This window comes from Sceloporus undulatus, chromosome 5 (genome assembly GCF_019175285.1).
Source record: "Sceloporus undulatus isolate JIND9_A2432 ecotype Alabama chromosome 5, SceUnd_v1.1, whole genome shotgun sequence".
Lineage (NCBI taxonomy): Eukaryota > Metazoa > Chordata > Lepidosauria > Squamata > Phrynosomatidae > Sceloporus > Sceloporus undulatus.
The window spans coordinates 17,359,146-17,385,911 of NC_056526.1; the positions used below are offsets into that span (position 1 = coordinate 17,359,146).

Here is a 26,766-nt window from a genome sequence, read left to right on the forward strand (position 1 = left end):
TCCCTTATGATCATCTGATACAGGACAAGGGGCCAATTTACAATACATAGTCATAGCACTATATTCCACTTCAACTGCTATGGCAACATCCCCTGGAGACCAGAGAGTTCTGCTGCTTCACCAAACTACAGATCCCAAAATTCCATAGAATGCAGCCATGATATTTAAAGTGGAATCATAGCACTATTATTTGTATATTCTGAATGGATGCTATGCTCCAGGACTCAAGGATGGGATGTCCTATACAAAATGAGACACCTAGCAATCATTGGGGGGAACGGAAGTAGATGTATGTGTCTGTCTGTCGTGTGCCTTCAAGTCGTTTCTGACTTATGGCAACCCTATCATGGAGTTTTCTTGGCATGCTTTATTCAAAGGAAGTTTGCCCTTGCCTGAGGCTGAAAGCATGTGACTTGCTCAAAGTAACCCAGTGGGTTTCATGGCCGAGCAGGGAATTGAACCTGGTCTCCAGATTGTAGTCTAACACTCAAACCACTAAGCCATGAACCCATAATCCAATACCCAGTAGATTGTTACAGCAAAAGAATGTTGCAGTCTGTAGTGCAGCAATTCCCAAACTTTGGTCCTCCAGACGTTTTGGACTTCATCTCCCAGCAGCCTTAGCCAACTTGGCCAATAGTCAGGAATTCTGGGAGCTGAAATCCAAAACATCTGGAGGACCAAAATGTGGGAACCACTGCTATAGTGCTTCCTGTGCAGAAATGCTTTCCAATATGGATATATTTCCAATAGAGAAATGCTGGGGGGTTTTTTAGTTACAGTATGTACTTATTAGGCTATATGTAAGCAGACATTATATATACATTATATATTAGGGGGAGAAATCAAAAATAAAGTACAAAACCTGAAAAAAAAAATGATTTTACCCTCCAAAGTAAATACAATAATATAGAATAACATTTCACTTCTATATAATAATAATAATAATAATAATAACAATCTTTATTTATATACTGCTTTTCCGTGGACGATCAAAGCGGTTTCCAATATCAGATTAACAATACGTAACACATCATGACTCTGCATCTCTCCCCTCAAGATGGTGGTCGGGAGGAGGGCTCTTCTTCTTATATGTTGTCAATTGTTCATATATCTCCTCACTAAATCTTGGGGGGGGGGGGCAATTTAGACTTCAAAGCCCACAGTTATCATCTTTCCCTCTTTTTTCTTCAAAAAAAGATACAAATGAATAAAAAATTTCCCAATATTGTAAGTAAGTATCTAGGGACTTTTCTTTGATGTATGTAGCTAATTTATCACTCTCAGCCATTTCAGTAACTTTCACAGTCCTTTCTTCTTGTGTCTGTAGTATGTGTGCCCCCCCCCCGCCCCCAGTTTTAAGCATATAGAAGTCTTGAAGCCAATATCATGTAATGTAATACTTTAAAATTAACTCCTTTGATATTCTTATTTGATATCTTGTATCAACTTTTATATCATTTTCCAATATGTTTTAGCTTTGTCACACATTCACATTGTGGTAGATAATGAGCCTTCTTCATGCTTTTCATATTTCCAGCAAGTGTTTCTATATCCTTTATACATCCTAGATAATTATAGATCTTAGATAATTTTATTGGGGACAAAGAGGAAAAAATTGTGATGCCGTCTTGGAGAAAAAAAATATTCTAGATTTTCAGTTTTGATGCCTTTGGGCCCATATGGCCTTAATTTAGAGGACAAGACCACTCTTACAAAACACACTGCATAAATAATCCAGTTTGAGCTGTTAACTACCCAGGCTCAGTCCTAGGGAATCCTGGGAATTGTTGTTTATCGTGACACCAGAGTTCTGACAAAGAAGGCCAAATGTCTCACAATACTACAGTTCCCAGAATTCCCTGGCATTGAGCTAGGGCAGGTAAAGTGGTCTGAAACAGGATTATTTCTGCAGTGTATTTTGGACCCTTGCTTCCAGTACCACCATCTGAATTCCATTCCCAGACTCTAGAAATTCTGTAGTTCCCACTGGTTGCTTTTTATACTCCCATTCTAACATTGTTTTTTTTTTTATAAACACCTGTTTTCAATAATGCTGTTTAAACTTTATCCCATCAACTTGAGTTTTACGAGATCCAGGTTCTACCTGAAAACAGTGCTGTTAGTTCCTTTTTTCAACTTAGTCCTGAAAATACTTCCCAATTTTTCACATTATTTTGTGGAAAAAATCCTTTTTATTATCTATACGTGTGTGTGTGTGTGTGTGTGTGTGTAAAGATGTAGGCTTTGCAAATTTTATTTGGTGCTAGAAGATTAAAATGCCATCCTGTGTCTCAGGCACCTCTTGGAAAAGTTGGAGATGCGGTCAAATATGCCATTGACCTTGGGTACCGCCACTTCGACTGTGCCCATTATTACAGGAATGAGGAGGAAATTGGAGATGCCTTGCAGCAGAAGATCAAAGGAGGAGCTGTGAAACGGGAAGAACTCTTCATTGTTAGTAAGGTAAGATCATTACTGCAATGAACAAATGGCTGGAAATCCTCAAGGAGACTGAATATGTGACTTCAGATATGATGCCAGGACTTTAATAGAGTTTTTTAGGCAAGGAATATTCAGAGGTGGTTTTGCTGGTTCCTTCCTCTGAACTATAGCTGGTATTCATTTGTGGTTTCCCATCCAAGTATTAACCAGGGCTGAACTTGCTTAGCATCAAGGTCAGACAGGATCTGGTTCCTTTAGGGTATTTAGGCATTGTTGTGTGCCTTCAGGTCATTTCTGACTTATGACAACCCCAAATCCTATGGCAGGATTTTCTTGGCAAGATTTCTTCAAAGGGGGTTTGTTTTTAACTTAAAATCTTTTTCCTTAACTTTTTTTGTTAAAATCTTTAACTTATTCAGTGTTTTTATCATCTGCTTTAAAGTTATATAAATCATCTGTGATTATTATTTTTGTTTTCTTAAATCTTCAACTGTAAATCTGCTTTTGTGTTTTCTTCCCTGACCTTCTTCAGTAACCATTCTAAGTCTTGGCAGTAGTATGGTTAGTCATCTGCATATCTTAAATTGTTGATGTTCCTCCAGATTTTACACTTTCTTCCTCCATGTCTAATCCTACTTTACATTTGATAAATTCAGCATACAAGATGACAGATAAGATGATAAAATTCTTCCTTTACTGATCTCCTTGCCCACTGGAAACTATTCAGTTTTTCTGTATTCTGTCCCGATAGTAGCTTCTAGTAGGTTACACACAGAATAATTAAATGTTGTGGCACATCCATTTCTTTATGAGAGGTCTTAGCTTTTCATGAACTGTGCACTCAAAAGCTTTGCTATTATCTATAAAGCACAGGCTGACTTTTCTTCTGAAATTCTTTGGTGCACTCCATTACACAATTATATTTACAAGATGATTGTTAGTGCCAGAGGGCAGCTTTATTTTTAATACTTCCTCCCATAAACGTGTTACTGCTCCATACTATGATGTGATTCCCACCTTTCCAGCTGCCAGCATACAGCGAATTTGTGTAGAGGCAGTAAGAAATGTCATTTCCTACCATCAGTGTGAATTGGTACAGTATATTTTACCACCTGATTCTACTGCATTAAATGGTCCAGACCAGTCTGGGCAACTAATGGATGAAAACTCTTCAAGATCCTCTTATCATCCATGTTCTCCCTTCAAAAAGGACAGCTATATTCTATTCAGAGTTTGAGACAACTGCTTGGTGCAATATAAGTCCCCAAAGTTTGGACCATAACTTGAAAAAGTCATAGGGACTATAGTTTGGTGGCATGTTTTTGATAAATCTCACCACCTGTTTGACATGACAGCCTTACAAAGAATAGCAAAGCCTTTTCTGCTGTCCTTGATGTTATGCCAAGAGCTTGAACATATCAAAGATCCCAATCCCAATTCATTTATATCTGTGTTGTTTTCCTGCCTCGATCCATTGGGAAAGGCGAGATATATATAAATAAATTATTATTATTATTATTATTATTATTATTAAGAAAGCAGTCACTGCAAGGTTCAGAATCTGATCTGAATCTTTAGTGATTTTTTTTCAAACTAGGTTAACAGTCTTGTTTTCTGTCCGCTGTGTGAAAGACTTCCTGTAGCTTGCTTCTAGTGCATGAAAAGACCTTTCACTGACTATGTTGGTGGCTTTCTTCTTCTTGTGTAGCTCTGGTGTACTTTCCATGAGAAGCCACTTGTAAAAAAGTCATGCCAGGATTCTCTAGCAGACCTGAAACTGGACTACTTGGACCTCTACCTCATGCACTTTCCCATGGGATTCAAGGTACAGTGGGCACAGCAAAAGATTAGAAAATAGGTCAGACAATAACTCCCAAGAACCCACAGCCAGAACAGGTAGTGACCATGCTAGCTGGGGTGTTTTAGGAGCTGTACTCCAAAAAGGGATATTTTCCAAACTGTGACCTCTTATTGCCCTTTTCCTTTCCTCACTGATGGATATTGAATGTGGCATGAGGGGTGAAATTTTGGCATCTGACTTGTATAGATGGAGAAGTTATGGAATTTCAAGACTTGATGATTTGTCTCCATTTCTGAAAACACAAAGATTGGTTGCTGTTCAGACATCTCTCGGTTGCCTTAGGACAGGTGAATACACACAGATTCCTGATGATTTTATGAATCACAGAATCAGAATTATCAAGTTGGAAGGGATCAAAGGAAGCATAGTCCTAATGATCCAGGTGTGTAGCACGTATGATTTTTTTAATGTTTTGAATTTTTGGTGTATTTTTTTTTCCTACTATATGACTGTAGGCATAAAATGTTAGACCCCCACCTTGATGGCTGAGCCATGATTCTAATCTAGTGTTCTGTTCACTATTCCATGTGCCTTCTCCATTATTTGCATGTTTTGCATTGTAATTTTAGCCATGAATTAGATGGAGAAACATAACTTTTGTCCTTTTCTCTGGCAGGCTGGAGAAGATTTATCTCCCCGGGATGAGAAGGACATGGTCATTCCAAGCAACACAGATTTTCTAGGCACTTGGGAGGTAAGCCTAACTCGGGAGCTCAGTTTTAAAATGTGGGTTTGAATTCTGCCTCCTGGTCAAGCAGAAATGGTAGGAATATAGTAGACTGTTCCATGCAATATGCCCTCTCTGAGCTGAGGATTGTGTGCCTCTCCAACGTCACTTGTCTTCCATGCTCTGTGTGATCCAGTGTGACCCACTAGTTGTTCCATGAGATCTCAGAGGTATGTCTTTTCCAGTCCTGCTACCTGAATGTCAAATGTTTTTGAAGTTGCCTTCCTCCTCAATATAACTAAATCTCCTTAAGCAGAAATTCCGTCTTTTGAGAGGCAGATATTGTCCCACCATTCTTAAATGCGTTCCTTATTAAATCTCCCGTTATGCTTTTACCTGTCTTCATAGCAAAACTGTATAGGATTGTTGCAGTATATAAGAATGAGTTATGCCTTATTTGTTAGCTTCATTTTTATCCTGCCTTTCCTGCAGTAAGCTTCAGACAGCGAATAGCATTTCTCTTCCCCACTCTATCCTCACAACAGCTCTGGTAAGTCAGGCAGATAGGGTAAGGGTTTGGCCTATGGCCCTCCAATGAATTTCATAACTAGCAATAGCAATAGCAGGTACATTTCTATACTGCTCACCAATGTGCTAAGTGGTTTACGAAGTGTAAGCTAATTGTCCCCACCGGCTAGGCACTCATTTTAGGACCTATGGAAGTATTCCAGGCTGAATTGACCCGGAGCCCCTGGCTGGTATTGAACTCACAACTTTGTGTTTTGTCAGTGAGTGGCTGCAGTACAGGCACTTAACTATTGCACCACCAGGGCTCCTTCCTAACTTACTGGAAACTGAACCTTGATCTCCCAAGTCCCAGTCTGTCACTAATCCAGGCATGATGAAACTCCAGAATGCTTTTGAAGCTGTTAACCCCTCCAGATTCCCCAAACTGTCCATTTTATGACCAAACAATGGGCAATTCATATTTTAAGTGGATTGCAGCCCCCCCCCACCATACACTGTTTATCATTTTTTTTAAAAAAAAATACTTATTTTTCAAAACTGGAAGCAAACCTCCATCCACTTCCACAGTTGTTCATACCTGCACTAACTACTGCATATAGGCAGTGGCTTTATACTGTGCTTTTTCTCCTTAGGCAATGGAAGAACTGGTAGACTGTGGGCTAGTGAAAGCCATTGGCATCTCCAACTTCAACCATGACCAGATCGAGAGGCTCTTGAACAAGCCTGGCTTAAAACACAAACCAGTGAATAATCAGGTATTGTGTTGCTCTTGGCAGCTGAGCACAAGCTTTTGCTTCAGCTTCTCAAGTGTCCCATGTCCATCAGGAACATCTTCCCCTCAGCCTAGCCCTGGGGAAGGATGGTTTGGAAAGTGGGAGATGCTCTCAGAAATGTGTTGTGTAATGGACATGTTGGTACCTGCTTGTTGGGTAATCCAGTATTTGCTTGGACTTTCAGATTGAGTGCCACCCATATCTTACCCAGGAGAAACTAATCCACTATTGCCAGTCCAAAGGGATCTCCGTAACTGCTTTCCGCCCTTTCGGTGCTCATTCGTAAGATTGCTTTGACCATCAGTTGATGAAATGACAGCTGTCCATGTCCAGAGGGTTTGGTTTGTGGACATATGATGTGTAGTTGGTGTATAGAGCAGCTTTCCCCAACATGGCACCCTCTAGATCTTTTGGATTACAACTCCCATAATTACAAGTTATTGGACATGCTAGCTGGGGCAGTTTGAATTGTAATCCAAAATATCTGGGGGCAAGCAGCATGTATTCAGGTGGTGTGTGGGCATCACACATGCAAGTTCTTCAGAATGTTTTTCTCCTTCTCTTGTATGTCTCACAGGGCAGAGAATAGCCAGTGATGGCGAACCTATGGCACGCGTGCCAGAGGTGGCACTCAGATCCCTCTCTGTGGACACACATGCTGTCACCCTAGAGTTTGCTAGAGTTTCTTACTAGAAAGCCAGAGGGACGTGGCACTTTGCAATAAATAAGTGGGGTCTCGGTTGCAGTTTGGGCACTCGGCCTGTCAAAGGTTCACCATCACTGGAATAGGCTGTATAGTTAAAACAAATTTTAAAGGGGGGGGGGTACTGGGAGGGAAGAGTGGGAAATTCCTCTACCACATACATCCTCCATGTGTTCAGAATCAGATGCTAGCCACAGATTTGAGTGTGTGGACCAACATCCCAATTACACATCCTTATCTGGAGCCACTAGTAGTTGTATGTGACTTGCTGCATCGGCATAGAACTGGTCAGGGATTTTGGTATGAAAATGTCTGGCTGTTATAATTGTCCAGAAAAAGGTACCAGATTCTTTTCTCCAGATTTTCTGATCTGTGCAGTAGTTCTGGATTTTGCCCACAGAAGAGCCCAGTTGTCTAGGCTGTACTGTTACCAAACGTACGTTTTCAAAACTATGTCCCTCATAATGCCTCAGTAAGCATGGCTACTGGCCTTATTGGCTTGGCGATTCAGGAAACTTTGGTCCCAAAAGTAACATTTGTTCCATTGGCAGGAATTTTGACGAAGTAAATAAGCTTAGGGTTGTTTCTATACTGTTAACATTCATGTTCATTTTATTTTGTAGTCTCAAGCCAGGTGACCCTATCCTTTTGGAGGATTCAAAAATTAAAGAGATTGCTGCAAGACATCAAAAGACTGTAGCTCAGGTAAATACCCCCAGCCCCTGAAATTGTGAATAAGGAGAGGAGGAAGACAGCCTGGAAAGCAAATTGTTGCTGCATTTTGCTTGTAGATAGTCTCATGAGGCAAAAAGGACAAACAGCAGTGGTCACATGAAAGTTTTTTAACTGGAGTTTTAAATGTGCTATTGTCAAGTAATTTGAGATGAAGACTGCTGATCCAGCTTGTTCAAGCTGTGTGACTATTATGGCAGTTCTTGGATGTTTATTTCCAAATTGCCAGGATAGATAAATTAGACTGGATGTCCTTATCCAACTTCATCAGCGTACAAAACATCCCTTCCCCAACTTGTTGAAAAGCCACAGGTCCTTGCATGACCATTTTGACCGGAGAAGCATCTGACTACCTTCTTTATAGCCAAATACAATTTATTATTATTATTATTAACCTTTATTTATGAAGCGCTGTAAATTTACACAGCGCTGTACATGCAATCTTTTTAGTTAGACGGTTCCCTGCCCTCAGGCTTACAATTTGATGACATCAGCACTGACATCTAAAGGGATCCTCTAGTCTCAGCGCTGCTATAATTGTGTGTCTGGCTATAGGAAGGAGCTGGCTGCTTCTCCAATCCTGCCTCCTTGGTGTAAAGCACAAGATGGATGTGAGGGTGGCTTCATGGGCTCTACAGTAAGTAATCAGGCATCCTCATGCAGATATTTATGCTACACTGAGGGGATGTTGAATTGAGACCCATGCTGGGTTTGCATGTGGTTCAACATAAGTCCTTTCCATCCTTATTTTCAACATTTCTGAACTGCAAAATTTCTGAGCTGCATTTTGAGAAGTGTATAATCAAGAGTCTCTGTTCTGATCTGCATATTAGTCTAGATAGAACAAATTAGGTCAGCATGCTTAAAAACCAAGCTGAAAACACCTTGTTCCCATCCCCAGTAAACTGAAATAAATATAGATGCATATTGCATGAGACATGTTGCAGCCCTTTTTTCTCTTCTCACAGAGGTCAATTCTTGTCATTCTTGCATTTGTGATAATGGAGTCACACTGAGGGTTGTCAGCTTTTTCTTTTTGACCAGGTTTTCCAACATTCATTTGACCCAACCCCCCAATTGGGTACATCAGTTTGGCCCAGCCATTAATTAAACCATTAATTAAATTCAGCCAATGCATGCGACAGGATTGTTAGGTTTGGGGATTGCCAGCAGGAGGGGCAATGTACCCCAAAGTCAATGGAGCCATTGATCAATCCTAACATATAAGGCTAACTATGTATGTCAGAAACAATTGTGATTTTTGGTATCTGCAGGTACTGATCAGGTTTCACATCCAGAGAAATGTGGCTGTCATTCCCAAGTCTGAAAAACCACATCGCTTGGAGGAGAATTTCAAGGTATTTCTCTCTCTTCATCCACCATCCAGCGAGAATAAGTCTTCCTATTTATTCATCCTCATTTGTCACTCAGGTGGGTTGAATAGCAGTTCAGTCAGGGGTGTAACCCATCCTACAGTCATGCCCATACTTTGCCTGCAGAAATTTTATTTCCTCATCCACTGCACTTATACTGGGGGTCTGGACTGCTTTTTCCCTAGCTGCACAACAGCAGCCAGAGGATGCTCAGGCAGATTCCCAGTGCTGTTGACGTTGAGAAGAGCTTCCCCTGGGTGCACCATAAGGCTGGCATTGGGCAGCCAGGGCACAAAACAATGTGGAAGGAAGGAAATTATTATCTCCTTACACAATCTCTGAGAAAGTACTTATGCTGGTGTAACCCACCCCATTACACTAGCATTAAGTCACCAAGTGCATTATGACTATAAAATCCTAAATTCAATTCATGGGATCTCCAGGAAGGACTAGAGAAGTGTGTACAGTTGTTGCCAGTTGCTGTAGGCAAGCCTTTCTTAACCCTTTAACTTAGAGGAATCCTTGAAATAATGTTCAAGTCTCAAGGAATCCCTGCATCAAATGATTATATCTACAGCCCTAACAGAAGCCCTAGTGACCTCTTGTGAACCCTAGGTTTCCAGGAAACCCTGATTGTGAAATGCTGCTGAAGACAATACTGAACAAGATGATCTGACATGGGATAAGGCAGCTTTAGGGGAAATGAATAGGATATATGATTGTCTGCCCACCTTTTTTGTTGCAAGCTCATGCTATACAAACTCAGTTCTTCTACAGTGCAGAACAAAACTTGTTACTGAACAAATGGCCTCTGAACTGTTCTTACTCTCAATTTTTAAATTAACACAGCATCAATATATGTTACATTCTAGGGTGCCTTGAACTTAAAGTTTTCCTGCCACATATTGAATGTGAGGTAGGAGGTGTACAAGGAAAATATCTGTTTTAAGATGTGAGAGGCAAGCCTGGATTCAGATCCTTTGGAACTTGTCAGCTGAAGAACAATTCTCTTTGCTTCCTAGAGAATGTTCTGAGCTACTTTAGAGGAAATGTGGGATCAAATTGCAACAAATGGATAAATACAGTGTCCTTAGGCTGTAACCACTTACCCTTGTATAGAGCCCAAGCAAATTTTTATCCATAGGCATTAGGATGAAACTGAAGGACATACTTTTGAAGAAGAAAGGTGGTAGAGTTTTATGTCCAAATTGTAAGTGTTGGCTTTTCCCTTGTTCCTCCCTGAGCCCCTTCCAGTCTTGACATTTCATCAGTCACACTACTAAAGCTCTATTGTTTTAGCTTGCGTTTTCATCTCCTTTTATCACAGATCTTTGATTTTGAGTTGACAAAAGAAGAAATGGAAAACCTTCTCAGCTTGAACAAAAACTGGAGAGACTGTGTGATGGCTCAGTAAGTTTAAATTCCCTTTCTTCCAAAGTTTCTGCTGTAAAAAACCATCTACTGCTTGTTCTCATACAAACAGAGAGAGCATATAAGCAGCTCTTGAGATGCATCTTCCACCACCATGCCACTCGTGTTCCAAATGCTTTTCATTAAAAGAAAATCTTAATAATCAGTTATAAGTAAGCCGTTGTTCTCATTGCTTCCAGCATCTGTTTAAAATTTGGACCCAAACTTTGCCTGAAATGTGCTTCCCCAAATCTTTGCCCAGGGACACAGCTGTGTCATTTTACCTTTTTAACTGTTCACTTCTAATTAACTCTTCACTAAATTTGTTCTCAAAGGAAACAAGGAGTGATTTTAGCAATTTTGTTCACACAGCAAGAAAGTCTTCAAAAAGTGCATAGTTTTTGAAGACTGTTCACAATTCAGGACTTAGAATATGCAAAATTTTCACATGCCTTTTTGCACAAAACAACATTTTCTGCACAGGAAATAATGGCTGACATACTGTTAATGAATTGTGATGGCATTGTCAGACTTCCACTATTGCAATTCACCTTTATGGTTGTTGTGCATGTTGGAATTCTGTCCCAACCACACAGTGACCAAAATCCCCCCAGCAGTTCATCTTGTGAGCAGCACACCCCACCCACCCCAGCATTTCTGTGATTTTAGAGAACAGGGGAATAAGAGAAACATTAGCTGGATATGCTGCAAGGTTGTCATCTGCAGAGAGTACATGAAGATACCCAGAGGTCTCCTCTGATGCCTTGTACAGCACACCCAACTACAAAAAATCAAAATCAAAAAATGGCTGGCTGCATTCCCCATCCCCACTTCCTGACAGCACAGAAATGGACATGTTAGGGGAGCAGTGCTGCTTATAAGGTGAGTTATGAAAGATTAGGGTCAGGAGATGTAGCTACATAATGATGGCAACCAACCTCATTCACCTCATAAGCACTGCACCCCCCCCCCCCATGGCCATTTCCATATTTAGGAGAGCAGGAGATGCTGCAAAGTTGTCTTTCAGATATTATTCACAAGGACCCCAGGAGCTCTCCACAGATGCTTGTGGCAGCATATCTAGGTAGACAAAATAGATGAATGCCTATCTGCTCATCAACATATTCTCTGACAACATAGGAATAATGAGTTTCTGGGGATTAGAATTGGGTGAGGTTTTGGCGATTCAGGGTGAGTTTTGGGAGATTAGAATTGGGAGACGTAGCTACATGACACATGTATGTGTCCTAGTGCACCACCATTTGTGAGCATAAAGTACTATAGCTGGAAGGCTTATTTTGTGCAAAATTAGCATTAAAAAAGAAAACAGTGTTTCTGTGCAGAAAATAAATGCTGGAATCCCATATGACCTTTTCACTCTATGTAAATTTGTGTACACCTAATTACATAACAGAGGCATTGAGAAACCCTGTTAATGAATTTACAAAGCTGCATAACATGATACCAGCAAGAGTGCTCAATAAGCATTGTGTCCTATGTGATGTTTATTAGTCCCTTTGTTGGCTCTGCTAAATAGTTAGGTAACAGCAGCTCTCTACTGTATATGGATATTGTACATCTTTACAATTCTAATTACTGCACACATAAGTCCACTTACAAAAATGCAACTCCCATATGGGACTCTGGCCTATTATTTCTGTGTTAAAATACTGCTTTCTGCACAGAAAATGCTGTTTCCTGCACACATACAAAACAAACCAACACAAATTTTGAGTAGAATAGCTATGAAGATTTTTCTCAGTCCAGGAGTCTAGTCAGGGTTTTCTGAATGAGAAACAGGTCTTTTATATATACATACATATACAATTTCTTCCTTTATCATTTTACTATATTTTAAAGTATTCTTTCCTAATTCTAATGTGCTGTGTCCTGTGCTTGCAGCTGTGTCAATCATAAAGACTACCCTTTCAAAGCCGACTACTAGTGTGGGTACTACGCCAGAATCTCTGATACAAGAATAGACTGTGGGACGCCAGCGTTGTGACTATGTTGCTTAAGTCTTTTTTTTCTGATTCCAAAGAAGGAAAATACATACAGGAGTAATGTAATGGAAAGGGATCTGCTGAGGCAACACAAATGCTTATAACATTGAAAAGTGTTTCTTTCTTCCCCAAAAAACCATAGTGCCATCATGATTGCCCAAGTCTTTATAGTAGACTATGCAGCCTGTGTTGGGTTGTTAGCATTGATGTGTATGTGCTTCAGCACCCCAGAAGTAAGCACTGATTGGCTAGCAGCTCCTGGGCTGAGACCCTCCCCAAGATTCCCCACTCAAAATTTCGGCTTTTCCCCAAATTTCTAAAATATTTGTTGCTACACTTTTAGATTTATATGTGTTTAAGATTTAGTTCCTCCCTGGGTGGTTTCAGACCTAGAATTTTCCTGCAACAGATTGCTGACAAGCAACTATAGGAACTTGTAAAGTCTAGACTCCTTGCACCATATCATTCCTTATTCTCATTGCTTATTGTTTCCCCTCTTATACTAACTTTGCACATGCTGGGAGTATTTCATGCCGTGGGATTTCAGGCCTTTATGCTTCATACAGGACTTTGGGAAGAGAAGGAAGACCACATAAACCATCAAGAGGCTGTAGCAAGGAAGAGGTTGCAGACTTGGACCTCTGCTTTGCCAGTGAAACTCCTGACTTTTTGCAGGACCCAGGCTCTGACTCAGCAGGTCCTGCCATCTAGCTAGCCTGGCTACTTTGCCAGACTAGACTATAAAATCAGGACTCTGGTGAGAGTAGATCCACCACTGGTGAGAGGTTGCAGCTGCAGAGGATGCGTGGAGGGCACTTTGGGGAACCAGGAGGGCAAAGGCCTGTTCAACCTGCACTTTTTCTTTTTTTGGCTTCCCTTGAGGGAAGAGAGCAGTGTTCATAGGACTAATAACATGTATAATGTGTGACTCAGTTTGTACCTTATGTTTTGTTCTTTAAAAATAATAATTAAAAAAAAGACCTATTGATCCAGTCATCTGGTGGACATACTTTATTTATTGTGAATTGCAGATTCAGAATACTGGTTTATTGCAGACATTCAGATGTAGAGTCCAAAAGTGTACTAAAAAAAAGAGCAACCACCAAACAATAAGGACAGATGGATCCAAAGTCACTCACTGCATTATTTCACGCCATTCCTAAAGCCCAAGTGAAATTCTGCATGTAAACAAGATGATTTAGTGAAACAGATGAGCTGGCCTTTGGATAGTGCCACACCATCCTGCCTATTTATTTCATTTTTTAAATACTTTTTAAAGGACAGAAAGATGCGACAAAAATGTAAAGCAGTAATGAGAATAACGGTTCTCAAGCTATAATTGCATTTGAAGGTGGGCTACGAAGTCTAAAACTAAATTGTGCTGCCCATTTTGCTCCACCCATATAATGTATGGTGTAAATGCTGAACATTATGTGATACAGTCCAAACTTGTTAAAACTTTTGTGCATACTATATACAAGTAAAAAAAACATGGCTGAAAAAAATAATTTTGGGGGCAGAAAAGTTGGAGCATAAGCCATACAGATCCCCCACCCGCCATACACATCTGAACTGAGCTGTGCTTATGGGACAAAAGCAGCACAGAGCTCCTCTCTTTCTTCCTTCTACAAGTCACCATGGCCTTAATCCCTCATGCATTCTGTAGCACAATGACTTGTGAGGGGAGATCTGAGGAGGAGAGGGACAGATGGCATATAGGGGAGATGTCCATAGGCTTCCCTTGCACATGGGGGCTAGACATGGGCATGGGAGGAAAGGGGGTGCTGATCCCCACCTAAGCATTTAGCCACACCCACAATGAATGGATTGTGCACATTGGTTTACTTTTTTTTAAAGTGTGCAATGGATATAGACCAGATAAAGGCAAATCTTTAAGTGTGTAGGAAGATAGAAGTGTCACCAGCAGAGTGTGTGATTGAGTACATGTGTTTAATTATGGTAGTCATATAAATTAGCTATGCTGTTTTATATGTGTGATCTATGTTTGATGCTTAATACCCTTTCCTCCCTCCCTCTTTAAAACTATAATTTTAATTATCCCATTAACAGGCATCTGACTTTAAAAAAAAAATCTAATACTTCTCTTGCCAGTATGTTCAATGGCAATTATGAAATCTTAATATAAAAAGTGTAATTTAAAAAAAAGTTGTGATATTGGCTAGTTATGTATGTTTATAACTAAATATAGTACTCTAGCAGGTATTAAAAGCCTTCTACCATTAGTAGTGCCTTACAGCTAAGTTTTGTAAAGCCTTATGTATATATTCTATAATTGCAGCTAACCAAAAAGGGAGGGAGACAAAGAGAGAGAGAGATTTATCAGTACCACTGTCAAGCGCAATCGTCCACATTTATGTTATTAACTTAAGCTACATAGAGGGGAATATATAAGTTTAAACAAAACGCTTCAAAACATGTTTAATCTTGATGCACATTTTTGATACGGGCAAAGGATAGGGGCTGGGGAGGGAGGCATGATGAACTGAAAGGCATTTCTTCCATGCCTTAAAGTGCAGAAAGGAAGAAAAAATGGGACCTGTTTTACTTGGGGTATTTCCCATAGAAGCCAATGGCATTTCTGTGGGATCACCTGTATCCTGGTTTTCCTATGCTTCCCCAGGTGGCATTCCTTTTTTGTAGAGTGGATAAGCACACCTGGTTCCCAATCACTGCTGCCATGCACATGATCTCATGTAGGAAGATGGTACCATACATGCAAATGATTTAACTGGATGCAATGCCCCATGTGAATTCTTTCCTCCCCTTTCAATTTAAAAAGGACTGTGGCTCAGTCACCTTAAGGTGGTGTACCCTTTTCATACATGACATGATTGGTGTTGTGAGCCCCAAGGAAGGCATGCTGCTCATCCATGAAAATGTCACACCACCAGGGATAGGATATATAGCATTCCATCTCCCTGTGCACAACAGCGGGTTCCACCAGGAGTCCATCGGGGAAACTGAGTCAAACTTTTCTACGTTCAGTAACCAGACAGTGGCAAATAGGTTGTTTGCACCTCTCCCACAAAATGTATCAGATCTTACAATCTGGAAAAGCCCAGCCTATGATCTCCCAGTCCTGTTCCTGTGCTCACCTCACTTCAACAAAGAAACAGGACAACCTGCTTCTCTTCTGTGGCTCAAACCTTTCTTGTCTGGACACACAATTTGTTAGGACTAATCAGTAGAAGTGTCTCCTATTTCACAGCATGGGTTTCTTTTAAACATAAGGCTCTTGTTCAAAGGCACTACTATGAGGATGAATGTTTTAAGACTGATTATTAAATACAGTGCTAATATACATGGTTTTTTTTTAAAAAAAATGGGATAAGGCAACAACAAAAACCCAACAAAAAAGAGACCTTTTGGTAAACAACATAAATATATATAAAAAGAGGGACAAATTTAGCACTTCCATTCTTTAAAAAACCGAGTTAGTCCAGCATTGTCAGTGGCTTCCTTAGTGTTCCTTTTCAAATTGTCTCAAACCTGCTGAAAGAAAGAAGACTTAAAGGGTTGTTTAGACGCACAATAAATGCCATCCTAATACTGCAATAACTACACGTGAATTTCAGCTGCTAGAAGCCCCAGCTAGGGTGATCAATGTTAAAAGATTCTGGAAGTTGAAGGCCAGAATCCTTTTGGTACACTGCTGGCATAACAAGGCTGGCATGCAGCCTAGGCAATGATGGCATGAGAAAAAAAGGAAGGACCCTATTTGGAGCTGATGGAGTGTAGCACATAAGCAATGCACTTAGGCAGTAATCCTATGGATTTCTGGGAGGATGAAGATGGCCAGATGGGTGGTAGTACAAGGGAACTTTCCTATATACCCTAGCAGCCAGGAGAATCAGCAGAAGTGAAGTTTCGTCCTGTGCCATCTACCTGCCACTGTGCAGCTGATTGACACTGCTGTACAAGGATGTATTGAATACTTCTTTGCATACATCCAGAACACTAAGGCATGTTACAAACAGGAACCCTAGTACGCGACGAGCGCATACTAGGGTTAGAAAGGGCCTAACCCTAGTACGGACCCAGTCCATACAAAATGGCAGCACCCTATACAGATGGGTGCCGCCATGACTACGTCACCATTGCACCGCCTCCAAACGAGGCAGCACGGTTGTGACGTCGCCGCGCCGCGCGAGGGTGCCTAGAGCACCCTTTCTGCGGCGCAAGAAGGAGCTCCGAAACGGAGCTCCTTCTGTGGTTTGTGTCACTGGCGCAGCCTTTAGACGGCTGCGCCAGGGACGCAAGAGAGAATTTCTCCTCCTCCCCGCCGCCATCGGGTGTCCTTGGGGCATGAAGCCCCAAGGACACTCCTTTCCAGGCCGCAGGGAAGCGGCCTTTTGCCGCTTCCCTGCGGCCTAGAAAGCGGCAGATTGGGGCCTCAGAGGCTTCCGTTGTGGCAGCTGAGGCCCCGATACAGCCGGGAAAGGGCCAGTTACATGCTGCCCCAAAGGGGCGGTCTGTAACACACCTAAGTCACCAAGATTCTGGCCCTTGTCTACCTTTGCTTGTCCCCACTGTGCTACAATGGGAATAGTGCAACAACAGTTTTCTGGCCAATGTCCAAAACATCTGGGCAGCCAATAGCTAAGAAACATTTCTCTAGAGACCTTCAAAAATTAGTCAGGATAGAATGCCATGCTGCTGACGTGGCCTCTCATAAATGGCAATTGTGCATTTCCTATCACCATCAAAGAGTACATTACACTCATCCCTCCATATTTGCAGCTTTGAAATTTGAGGCTTTGATTTTTGTGGCTTTGATTATTCACATATCTGATTAATATGTTCTCTCTAGGAATACATTATCTAGGTCCTCCAGTGCAACTCTATGGTCAACTTTAACTAAAAGTTGCACTGAAAGACCTAGAGATTCCTAAAGAGAATAACTAGGCATTTGTAGCTCCTCCAGTGCCGTTCTATGGTCAATGTCTGTTGGACGATGATCACAGAGCTGTACTGGAAGACCTAGAGATTCCTAGAGAGGTGTCCTCTCAAGTAAAAACATGGTGTTTTTGTTATTTGCAGTTTTCCCATATTCATGGGGTGCTTGTGCCTCTGACCCTAGTGAATATGGAGGGACAAGTGTAGAGAGGGCTCTCAGTCTGAGGTACGATGTTCAGCTTTCTTGTTCAAATTATTCTAAAACTGGGAATTCTGTCCCAAGGGAAGATCTCAGTTGTTCATGACACCATTATAATAACCTCCTTTTAAGACAATGATACTCTGGAGGATGCAAGGTGCCTTTATCAAGAACATCAAAATAGTTGTTTCACTTACCATTGGTCTCTGACTTTTTCCCTGTTGCTGTTACCTATATCATAAAGAAGAAAAAGCTACAGATATAATATATATGTAAAACCTACAATAACATCAAATCTTAGCTTACTTGATAAGACAGTATCCAGAATAAAATAATGAGCTGAATTATACATCTGAGTTCACAGAAGTGGTCCCATATGAACATTACCTTTGTGGGAGAAGAGACCTTTTCAACTGATTGCTTCTCCCAGAGGTTGCGTTTGCCGGACACATCTCCAGGTCTTAAATCCTATTTGATATGAAAAGCCAAAAGCAAGAAGGATGTAAAAAAGAAAGTGACAAGATCTGTATCCTTTACATACCTTAATATATCCATAGTGGCTTGACCCATTTTAAAAGACTTGCATGAATGGGTAGTGTGGTTTTGGACTGGGGTGGTAGAGTCAGCTTAGTAAAGTAGCTCATAAACAGATTTACCTGACTATAATAGAAAACAGCCAGTCCCAGAGAAGAACAGAAGAGCAGGTATCTTTACAGGATTCCAGACAAGAAGGCAATGATGAAAGAGAAGAGAGCAAGCAACTGAGAAATGGAGGATGATTAGAAGAAAGGACAGGTTAGTCTTGACCCACTTCTGTGAGCTAGCTGACAGTGTAATTATAATGTCTACTATCAATATGTAAAATGCATTTCCATGTGGACTTAAAAACATTTAGCTATAGGGGACAGGTAAAAACAAAGAACAAAGAAATGTTATTGCTGTACTAGGCCATCTACCCTGCAGTGTGTCCCCAATAGTGACCAACTAGCTGCCACCTCAACCCACCTGTGTTTTAGAGTACAATTTCCATCTTCCCCAGACAATATCCAGGGATACCAGGATTATAAAAAGCACACAATGGCAGTCTGCATCTTAGTAGGCAAGCAAGCACCTATGGCCGCAAGGAGGGGGAGTTAGTGCTGCAATAAAGTGGGCTCAAAGCAAAGGACCTCCCAAAATCTGAAGCCATAGTGCCTATTGAAATCTCATCCAAGTTCTCTTCTGTCCCCTAGTCTGCAAGAATACTAATTTCTGTTGTAAGTTGTCAATCTTCACCTTGCAAACTGGAGCTGTCTGATGGTCAGAGAGTGAACAATACAAAACAGACACAAAATACTCACTGATGGTTTGGGAGCAGGCGATTTGCTGTTCTCGGGGGTCTTAGTTAACCACTCATTGATGCGACTAGAGACGCCAACCTTTAGCCCAGCTGTTTCCTGAAGAACATTTGTTTCACAACATGATTGTTAAAGCTGGAGGGGGGTGGGTGTTTAGCCAAAGCCATGCCAGGTTTGCTTTTGTTTCACTGTTCACAAATATTACTTCTAGTGATCTAGAAGAATAATACTTCTAGTGATCTAAATAATAGTGGCATTTTTTTTGTTTTCTCAGCAGTACAGTATCTGAACACACTGAGAGCCTCCACCAAGAAAACAGTCAAATTACACAAGATTTTTCATACTTCTTGTGAACATTTTCCACAAATTTTCATATAAAGGTGAAAATGAACATACCTTCCCATTCTGTGTCAAAAAATAAAAAAGAAGTATTTTTTGTGTAAAACTAACATTTTTGAACCTTCTGAAGGAAAATGTTGGGTTCAGAAAAAAGATGTATTTTTGCACTTTTTTGTGCATACTATCTTTTAAAAAAAAGTTCTGATTTGAAAAATCATCAAAAAAAATGCACAAAACCTCTTATAATCTCACCCAGTGTAGAGAAAACTTTTGACATTATTCATTTTTGTATGTCAAGATGAAATAAAGATAATATTTAGATCCTCTTCAATCTATCCTTTCAAAGGCACTGGTCAGGAAGGTTAAACTAGCCATCTGTTGTTAATTGACTAAGCCTGACCCAGATTTACCCATATGTTGGCTCGCCTTTCAACATTTGGTTCAATGGGTCTATTTTACTTGAGACAAACCAACAGGACCAAGACCAGTGATACAACCCAAGATCCTACTGCATTTCAGCCCTAAGCCCTACAAGAGTAAAACCCAAAGTGCCTTTTGTCTTTGAACTTTGAACTGAAATAGAAAGATGACCAAAGAGTTATGAGGGTGTGATCTCCAAATAGTTTCGGGGGGGGGCATACATACCTTATTGGGTGTCCCTGTACCAGAGGGCGACGAGAACACATTGCCTTTCTCCCACATACTCTTGATGTTACGGACTCCTTCTGCAGGAACCGGGAGATCAGAAGCTACTGGCTTGACAGGCTTTGTAGCTTTGATGCCCTGCTGGGAAACAGCAAAGCAGCCAGCCTCAGTACAGTTGCATTGGAGCGCCTTATTTTAGAGCTAGGTGACTGATCAGGAAATTTCACAAGGATTGAGCCATCTGCCCCCCCCTTTTTTTTATATTCTCTTTCCCATCCCTTTCCCATGTATTTCCTCATTCTTCCACCCCAGCATCCCTCACACATGCTCTAGCAATCTTGGTAAGCCTGCTGGGTCATGGTCTGGAGCATCAGTCTACCCAAGAATCTCTCCATCAACCCAAAAACTGGCTTTGGGAAACGGTAAGTGGGAAGGGAGCCAATAGATCTGGGGTGGGGAACTGGTGGCCCTCCAGATGTTGGACTCCACTGTCTTTGCTGGTGGGAGCTGGAGGGCCCCCAGGAACCCCATATCCCTGCACCAAATGACTAAAACCAATCCAGCAGCCAGCTCAGTCTCCTCTTAGTCAAATCTTCACCAGCTGCCTAAAAACTGAAACCAAGAGTAAAGTAACCACTGGCTATTATTTGAGGAGTTAATTCCACAGTGAAGGAGCATCCACTAACACGGCCCTGTTTTGAGTGAAGAAGCATGGGAGTCCTTTCAGTAGGGCTTTCTTTGAAGATTTTGAAGACTAGGAGTTCTATATGGCCTACAGCAAGTCATAAACTATTCTAATCTCCATCTACTTCCGACCTTAAATTATGATGTCTGCATTCTGTGCTTTGACTGGTAGAATGGACAGTAGAACTTGCACCAGGACATATGTGCTACCACTGAACTATGCTCCTTCAACATATGAAATTATATCCCAAATCATTATGATGAGGAGTGATATAAATCTGAGTAAATATCCATGACTTTGCCCTTGCCAAAAAAAAGTCTTCAACTTATTCAGCTTATAGATCTTTTTAAAGCTGGGGCAATAAAAATGTATATATAGCATTCTTGTAATTAAAGTTTCCTCATTTAAATGCAAGCACATAACAAAAGGGATTGGAATGTGTGTGTTTCTAACTGGGTTCAGACATGATGTGAAACCCAGACAGGCAACAAGCAAAGCAGGGTTCATAGAATCATAGAGTTGGAAGAGACCACAAAGGCCATCAAGTCCAGCCCTCTGCCGTGCAGCTTGTCTGTTTTATTTTTCAGACTCAGCATTCATGTTCCTACTTTGACTCCTATCTGTGCCCCATCTAGAGTGGAGGCAAGAGAGAGGACATTCTCAGAGACTGCGCACTGTATGGGAATGCTTTTCCCATGAAATGCATTTTTACTTGAAGGCACACAACAATGACAATATGTTTTCTGTAGTTGGAGTGGTATACAGCAACAAAAGAGTTTATCACACTGGGGCTGATTTTGGCATTAAAGAGAGATTGAAACACATTTAAAGCATTCCACAAATGAAGCAGATATGGTGAGTAATTGCATGAATGATCATCACATGCAATTGCGCAAATAAAGTGATATCGTAAATGCATTGTTGCTAAAATCTCCAAGGTAAAAAGATGTGCATTAATTCTTCTTTGTGACCACTTTAATGGTGGGTTTTGTGCGATGTCGTGTGAAATTATTATGCACAATTACGCGATTTTTCCAGGATATTCATGGGATAAACTCCCAATCTCCTTCATGTGATAAACTCCATACACATAGTGTATGACATCTTCTTGAGACAGAACAATGGTCCCTAACTCTTTTGCAGGGGCATGTGGCATAACAACAGACTACACTGAACAGAAACTGTACTTTGCCAACCTCCTTAAAGCCATGGTTTCAGATCCTGATTTGTCAGGCCCATATGATTAAATACACAGTTCAGATGTTTAAAAATCCATTGTTCTGTGTTATACACCCAAGTTTAGTATCAGTTGGGCCAGAAACCTCAAAATCAGTTCACAAAGATCTTGCCAGTGGTAGCCAACCAGAAAAACCTGGGAAGTTCAGGAGCTTGTAATAAACTCACCTCAATTGCACTGGTGTATTGCTCCAGCCTGCTATCTATCTTGGAGACAACTGGGCTTGTGTGAGTGGGTTTCATGCCACTGTGAAAAAATTGAACAACAGAGATCTGTTAGTTTCTACTGCTGAATCCTGAGGCCTAAATCCAACTGTTAGTCCCCACTAAAATAGACCTATTGAATTAATTGGATTTACATAATGGTTGACCTGCCATTCAACAGTTTATTCAATGACTCTACACTGCTTTTGCTCACTGCATAATGTCTTGTTACCTTTTCTGGGCAGATTTGTTCAAGAATTCGGCACGTTCTTCTATCTGGAAGGGGGAAAAGAGGGGGAGGAGAGAAAGAAATGAGAAAATAATCAGTCTGCAAAATCAAGAGTTTAGTAAAAATGTTGGGTGGTCTGTAAAGGTAAAATAAATAAAACAGTAACATAATACACAACACACAGTGCCAACACACACAAAGAAAAGAGTCCCAATCTCTTTGGAAGTTGCACATCTATACTAAATAGGATCAGCTATGGCTTCTGCAATTCTGTGCTCAGAATTCATAGCAATGAGGCAGCATTGTTCTCAAAGATTGAGGTGGAAACCAGAGGAGAATTGCAGCAAAAATGGTTGGCAGTCATGGACTGGAATTAGATGTGAGATGATGATAACTGAAAACAACAGCCCCGTGTTTCTTCCTCCACATCTTCTGGTAATATTAATTGATATCGAAGTGGGTTACAAGAGACCATTATTAGGAGTTTCCCAATCCCACCCATTTCAATTTACTGGAATCAGCTTATGAAGATAGGTTACTCAAAAGGTAAGAAGAAAGAGCAGAAGGATCTGCTACTATTTTTGCCAGCAGCAACACATTTTCATTAACATCTAGGTCAAGTCAAACTGGGAGGGACCAGGAAAATTCTATGACCCAGACCACGCATCCTGACTTAACCAATTAACATCCGAAAACATCTTATTCCTTACAAGGGCCCTTTGAAACAATTGGACTTACTTATGTGTACAACAGTTGGTTCAATGTGTATACGTGGATAGGGACTAACCAACAGGATTCCACCTAGCATGTAATTGGACACTGAGATCCAATTATTTCAAATGGGACAAAATCACCCCAATTCCCAGGATATGAGTTTAAAAGGAATAAATCCACTGAACTTCCCACCCTATATTCTGATAGGGTTGCCATATCCCGCCTGGGGGTGGGACTTTCCTGGTTTGGGGCAGGTCTGCATGGTCCCGCCTCGGTTTGGCCCCGCCCCTGGGATTCCCCCCCAGCGAGGCTCTGGAGGCGGCTCCGCGATCACGGAGTCCTCCGAGACCTGGCTGGGGCTGGGGAGATGCTGTCTCCCAGGCCCCAGCCAGGCCGGGGAAGTGGCTCCGCGATCACGGAGTCCTCCAAGGCCTCGCTGGGGCTTGGGAGGCCCCAGCGAGGCCTTGGACAAGGTTTAAAAATGTAGGACTTTTTTTTTTTGCCCAGGAGGGGGGGAAGGTCCTACATGTTTAAACCTTGTCCTACATTTTTCCCGGTTTGGAGGTCCTCAGGGATGTCAACCCTATATTCTGACTGCATTGCCCCATATAAAGTTAAGGTAAAGGTAGTCCCTTGACATGAATGTCTAGTTGAAACCAACTGTAGGGGGTGGTGCTCATCTCCGTTTCTAAGCTGAAGAGACAGCATTGTCCGAGGACTGCTCTGGTGGTCATATGGCCAGCATGATTGCACCAAATGCTGTTACCTTTCCACTGTGGTGGTACCTACTGTATATCTACTCGCATTTGCATGCTTTCAAACAGCTAGGTTGGCAGAATCTGGGACTAGTAACAGGAGGTCACCCCATCCTGCAGCACCTGGGCCTCAAACTGCCAACCTTCTGATCTTCCGATCATCAGAACTGGCGTCTTAACCACTAAGCCACTGCATTCCATATAACCACGACCCATAAAACCCTGCTTCATATCTATTGCATTAACTGACTCGTTTAATATCTTAATTAGGAAAGAAATATCAAACCATGCTTCCCTATTTTCAGATATAATGGAGGAGTGGTTCAACACGATGCGGAACCTCTACACCAAAGCCAATGTGCCAGGAGAGGAAGGGAAGGAAGAAGATTATTATTCACTATATAAGCTTCTTCCAGAACCAAGGTGTCTGAAACTTCATGCTTCAGCTCAAGTGTTTCTTCATAATTTGGAATTATGCAATGGCAGAATTCTCAAGACCCAGGATATATAAACCGGATAGACTGACTGCCATTTGCCAAAAACTAGTGCTACTCAAAGTGGTATATAAGAGATAAGGTGCCAATTGATCAGGCATCAGACTACCAGTCTGTGGCAAGTTTCCAAGAAACTGTGTGACAATAATGGTGCAAATATGGAACCAGTCCTGGAAAAGTGGTGGAAAAACGTGATAGTCCACCACATCAGAAAGCTTGAGGAACACAGCCACAGATCTATGGCCTGCACGAAGGATGCTACAATAATAGCATCCTTCATTTCTGCTCAGAGCCACAAGATGGCAGCACAGCTCCAAGAGTAAAATTAGAATTTACCTAAATGCTCAAAATTCAAATATGGCAGAAACCAAAATGGACAGTTTTGAAAATCCCTACACACAATGACCCAAATCCTATTTCTAGCCCTAATTAGAGTAGATCTCTTAACTATTAATCTATTCTCTGAAGATGCCAGCCACAGATGCTGGCGAAACGTCAGGAAGAAAATCTTCTAGAACATGGCCACATAGCCCGAAAAACCCACAAAAAACATGTCGTTCATGAAAGCCTTCGACTTCATATTAATCTATTAACTGGATTTGATTTAGGGATGTTTAGGGATGAATCTGCACTGTAGAAATAATACAGTTTGATACCAGTTTAAATACTGTAGTTCTCTCCTATAGAATCCTGGGATTTGTAGTTTTACAAGGTCTTTAGCCTTCTCTTCCAAAGAGTGCTTGTCAAATTACAAATCTACAGGATTCTGTCAATGGCAGTTAAAGGCATTATTTAATTATTTCTACAGTGTAGATGCACCCTAGGTGGACTCTCCTTTCTGGTAATCTTGAAAATCGTCAGATTTGTAGTTTCACAAGGTATTTTGAACTCTTTACCCAAGAACTCTGGTGGTTCACCAAACTACAGTGTGAAAGAAACCAAACAGCACCAGCATTTGGGACTGTTCCCAACCCTCTGCCAAACGCAAACATTATCAGTGCAAACTAAATACGGTCCTTACACATGAACTGGATTAATATTAAGATCCTTCCCAGGAGCCCTAGCTTGCAGAATTTGGAAGAGCAGTAGTCCATATGAGACTGTCTTTTCAGTATGGCACTACAACTTTGCAATGTTTTCCCCAAGAAGGCTCACCTTTTCAGCACCAGGCAAAGACCAAGGGCTTTTAGCTGATGAATATTTATGTAATCTACTCTTTATCTCTTTCTCCTGATAGTCATTTACATTTGCTTTGTGCTGGTATATATAATTGTTTTAGGGTTAATTTGTTAGCTGAAGAGCAGGATAAAAGAAATCTAATAAATAAATTGAGTATTAGTTTTCATCTCTCTCCCTCTCTCTCTCTCTTTGGCACACTGGACTGCCTGCATAAACCAGCAGAAAGAAGGGGCCTTTAAAGGAGTTGATCAAACCCAGGAGGGGGAAATTATACACAGTACTTAGAAACAGATGTCACCACACAAAGCAAGCAACAGCACGCTCACAACTAGAAATATGAAGGCACATACGGTAAACAGAATTACAAAATAGATCTGTAAAACAAGATAGAAAGGCGGGTGGTTAAAGCCAATAGCAGAAACTCTTTTACACTCTGTAAATCAGAAAGTGCCACTCCAAACAGAGGTTGTAGTTAACCCACTCTTTCTTTGGATATTATACCTCATTCGATTGAAAATGATAGGGAGGAGACCACTGAAAACCAATGAAAAAACATCTATGGTGTTAATGGTTCTGTACAACACATGTTGAGCCTTATTTTGATTGCATGCAACACACAGCCCATGCAACAGAGAAGAATCTGCCTTTGGAGGTTGTAAGCTTCAGGCTGAAAAACAAAATAACTGAGCATCTGACTTGCACCCAGTAATTTCTAATGAAACCAAAAGTCAAATCATGATGTAGATTTGACTGCAAAAAAGAAGACAGAGTAGAAGTTCTCATCCATAAATAACTGCATTCATGACAAGTCCATAAATAAATGCTATTGTGCATGGTTTACTACTGCCCCCCCCTCCATAAGCCCTTTAATTGCAAAGAGGGGTGAGTTTACACAGCCCCTCTCTTAAGGTAGCAGTTGGGAAGTTATTGTAGGAACCTCTCTTCTGCCATGTCACTCTATCTATCCATCTAGCTCAGACCCATGGAACCTGTATACCCTTCAGACGCTTACAACTCCCAGCATCCCTGATCATTAGCAGCTGGAGCTGGGAGTTCAGCAAGATCTAGAGGACCACATGTTTTAAGGGACATAAGTGATCTAGCCTATTATTGTTTACTCTGCCAATATTATAGCTCCTATTATAGTTTACTCTGTAAACTAGCTAGTCAAAGCAGGGATGCTGACTAGTAGCAGAGGGCTGGAAAAGTTACTATTTTGGTCTACAATCCCCAGAATGCTCCAAGCAATGAAGCCATTGGCTATGTTGGCTGGAACATTCAGCAACTTTTTCAACCACTGGTTGGAAGTATATATTGCCATGTAATTAAGTCACTTTA

The 26,766-nt window shown here is 41.1% G+C and overlaps 2 protein-coding genes and 1 long non-coding RNA gene across 22 annotated transcripts in view; 2 read left to right on the forward strand and 1 right to left on the reverse strand.

Annotated features, from left to right (window-relative positions):
- LOC121930489 (aldo-keto reductase family 1 member B7-like) overlaps positions 1–13,487 on the forward strand; it is a 16,604-nt gene extending 3,117 nt beyond the window's left edge. The window contains exons 2-10 of the mRNA XM_042466881.1: positions 2,299–2,466; positions 4,154–4,270; positions 4,923–5,000; positions 6,134–6,256; positions 6,459–6,556; positions 7,601–7,682; positions 8,984–9,067; positions 10,410–10,492; positions 12,395–13,487. Coding sequence (XP_042322815.1) covers positions 2,299–2,466; positions 4,154–4,270; positions 4,923–5,000; positions 6,134–6,256; positions 6,459–6,556; positions 7,601–7,682; positions 8,984–9,067; positions 10,410–10,492; positions 12,395–12,437 — 876 coding nt within the window. The 3' untranslated portion in view covers positions 12,438–13,487. The remainder of the gene's footprint in view (positions 1–2,298; positions 2,467–4,153; positions 4,271–4,922; positions 5,001–6,133; positions 6,257–6,458; positions 6,557–7,600; positions 7,683–8,983; positions 9,068–10,409; positions 10,493–12,394) is intronic.
- A 4-nt stretch (positions 13,488–13,491) lies between these two features.
- The window catches only part of CALD1 (caldesmon 1), a 227,383-nt gene continuing 214,108 nt past the window's right edge, over positions 13,492–26,766 (reverse strand). For 9 of the 19 annotated variants that reach the window (XM_042466854.1, XM_042466866.1, XM_042466868.1 and 6 more), the window contains 7 exons: positions 22,290–22,333; positions 22,022–22,100; positions 19,933–20,073; positions 18,952–19,047; positions 17,999–18,079; positions 17,809–17,842; positions 13,492–16,008 (listed from right to left, as the gene is read on the reverse strand). In XM_042466854.1, the coding sequence (XP_042322788.1) occupies positions 15,977–16,008; positions 17,809–17,842; positions 17,999–18,079; positions 18,952–19,047; positions 19,933–20,073; positions 22,022–22,100; positions 22,290–22,333 (507 nt within the window). In that variant the 3' untranslated portion in view covers positions 13,492–15,976. Of the gene's footprint in view, positions 16,009–17,808; positions 17,843–17,998; positions 18,080–18,267; positions 18,373–18,951; positions 19,048–19,932; positions 20,074–22,021; positions 22,101–22,289; positions 22,334–26,766 lie in introns of those variants that run through there. The other 10 variants (XM_042466869.1, XM_042466857.1, XM_042466861.1 and 7 more) reach the window with 5 other exon arrangements.
- Positions 17,353–19,613, forward strand: LOC121930491. Of its 2 annotated transcripts, XR_006103962.1 has the most exons (3): positions 17,353–18,137; positions 18,281–18,406; positions 19,223–19,613. It is a non-coding gene; the product is annotated as an uncharacterized LOC121930491 (long non-coding RNA). The 2 variants fall into 2 exon arrangements; XR_006103961.1 differs by having other exon boundaries at positions 17,353–18,406.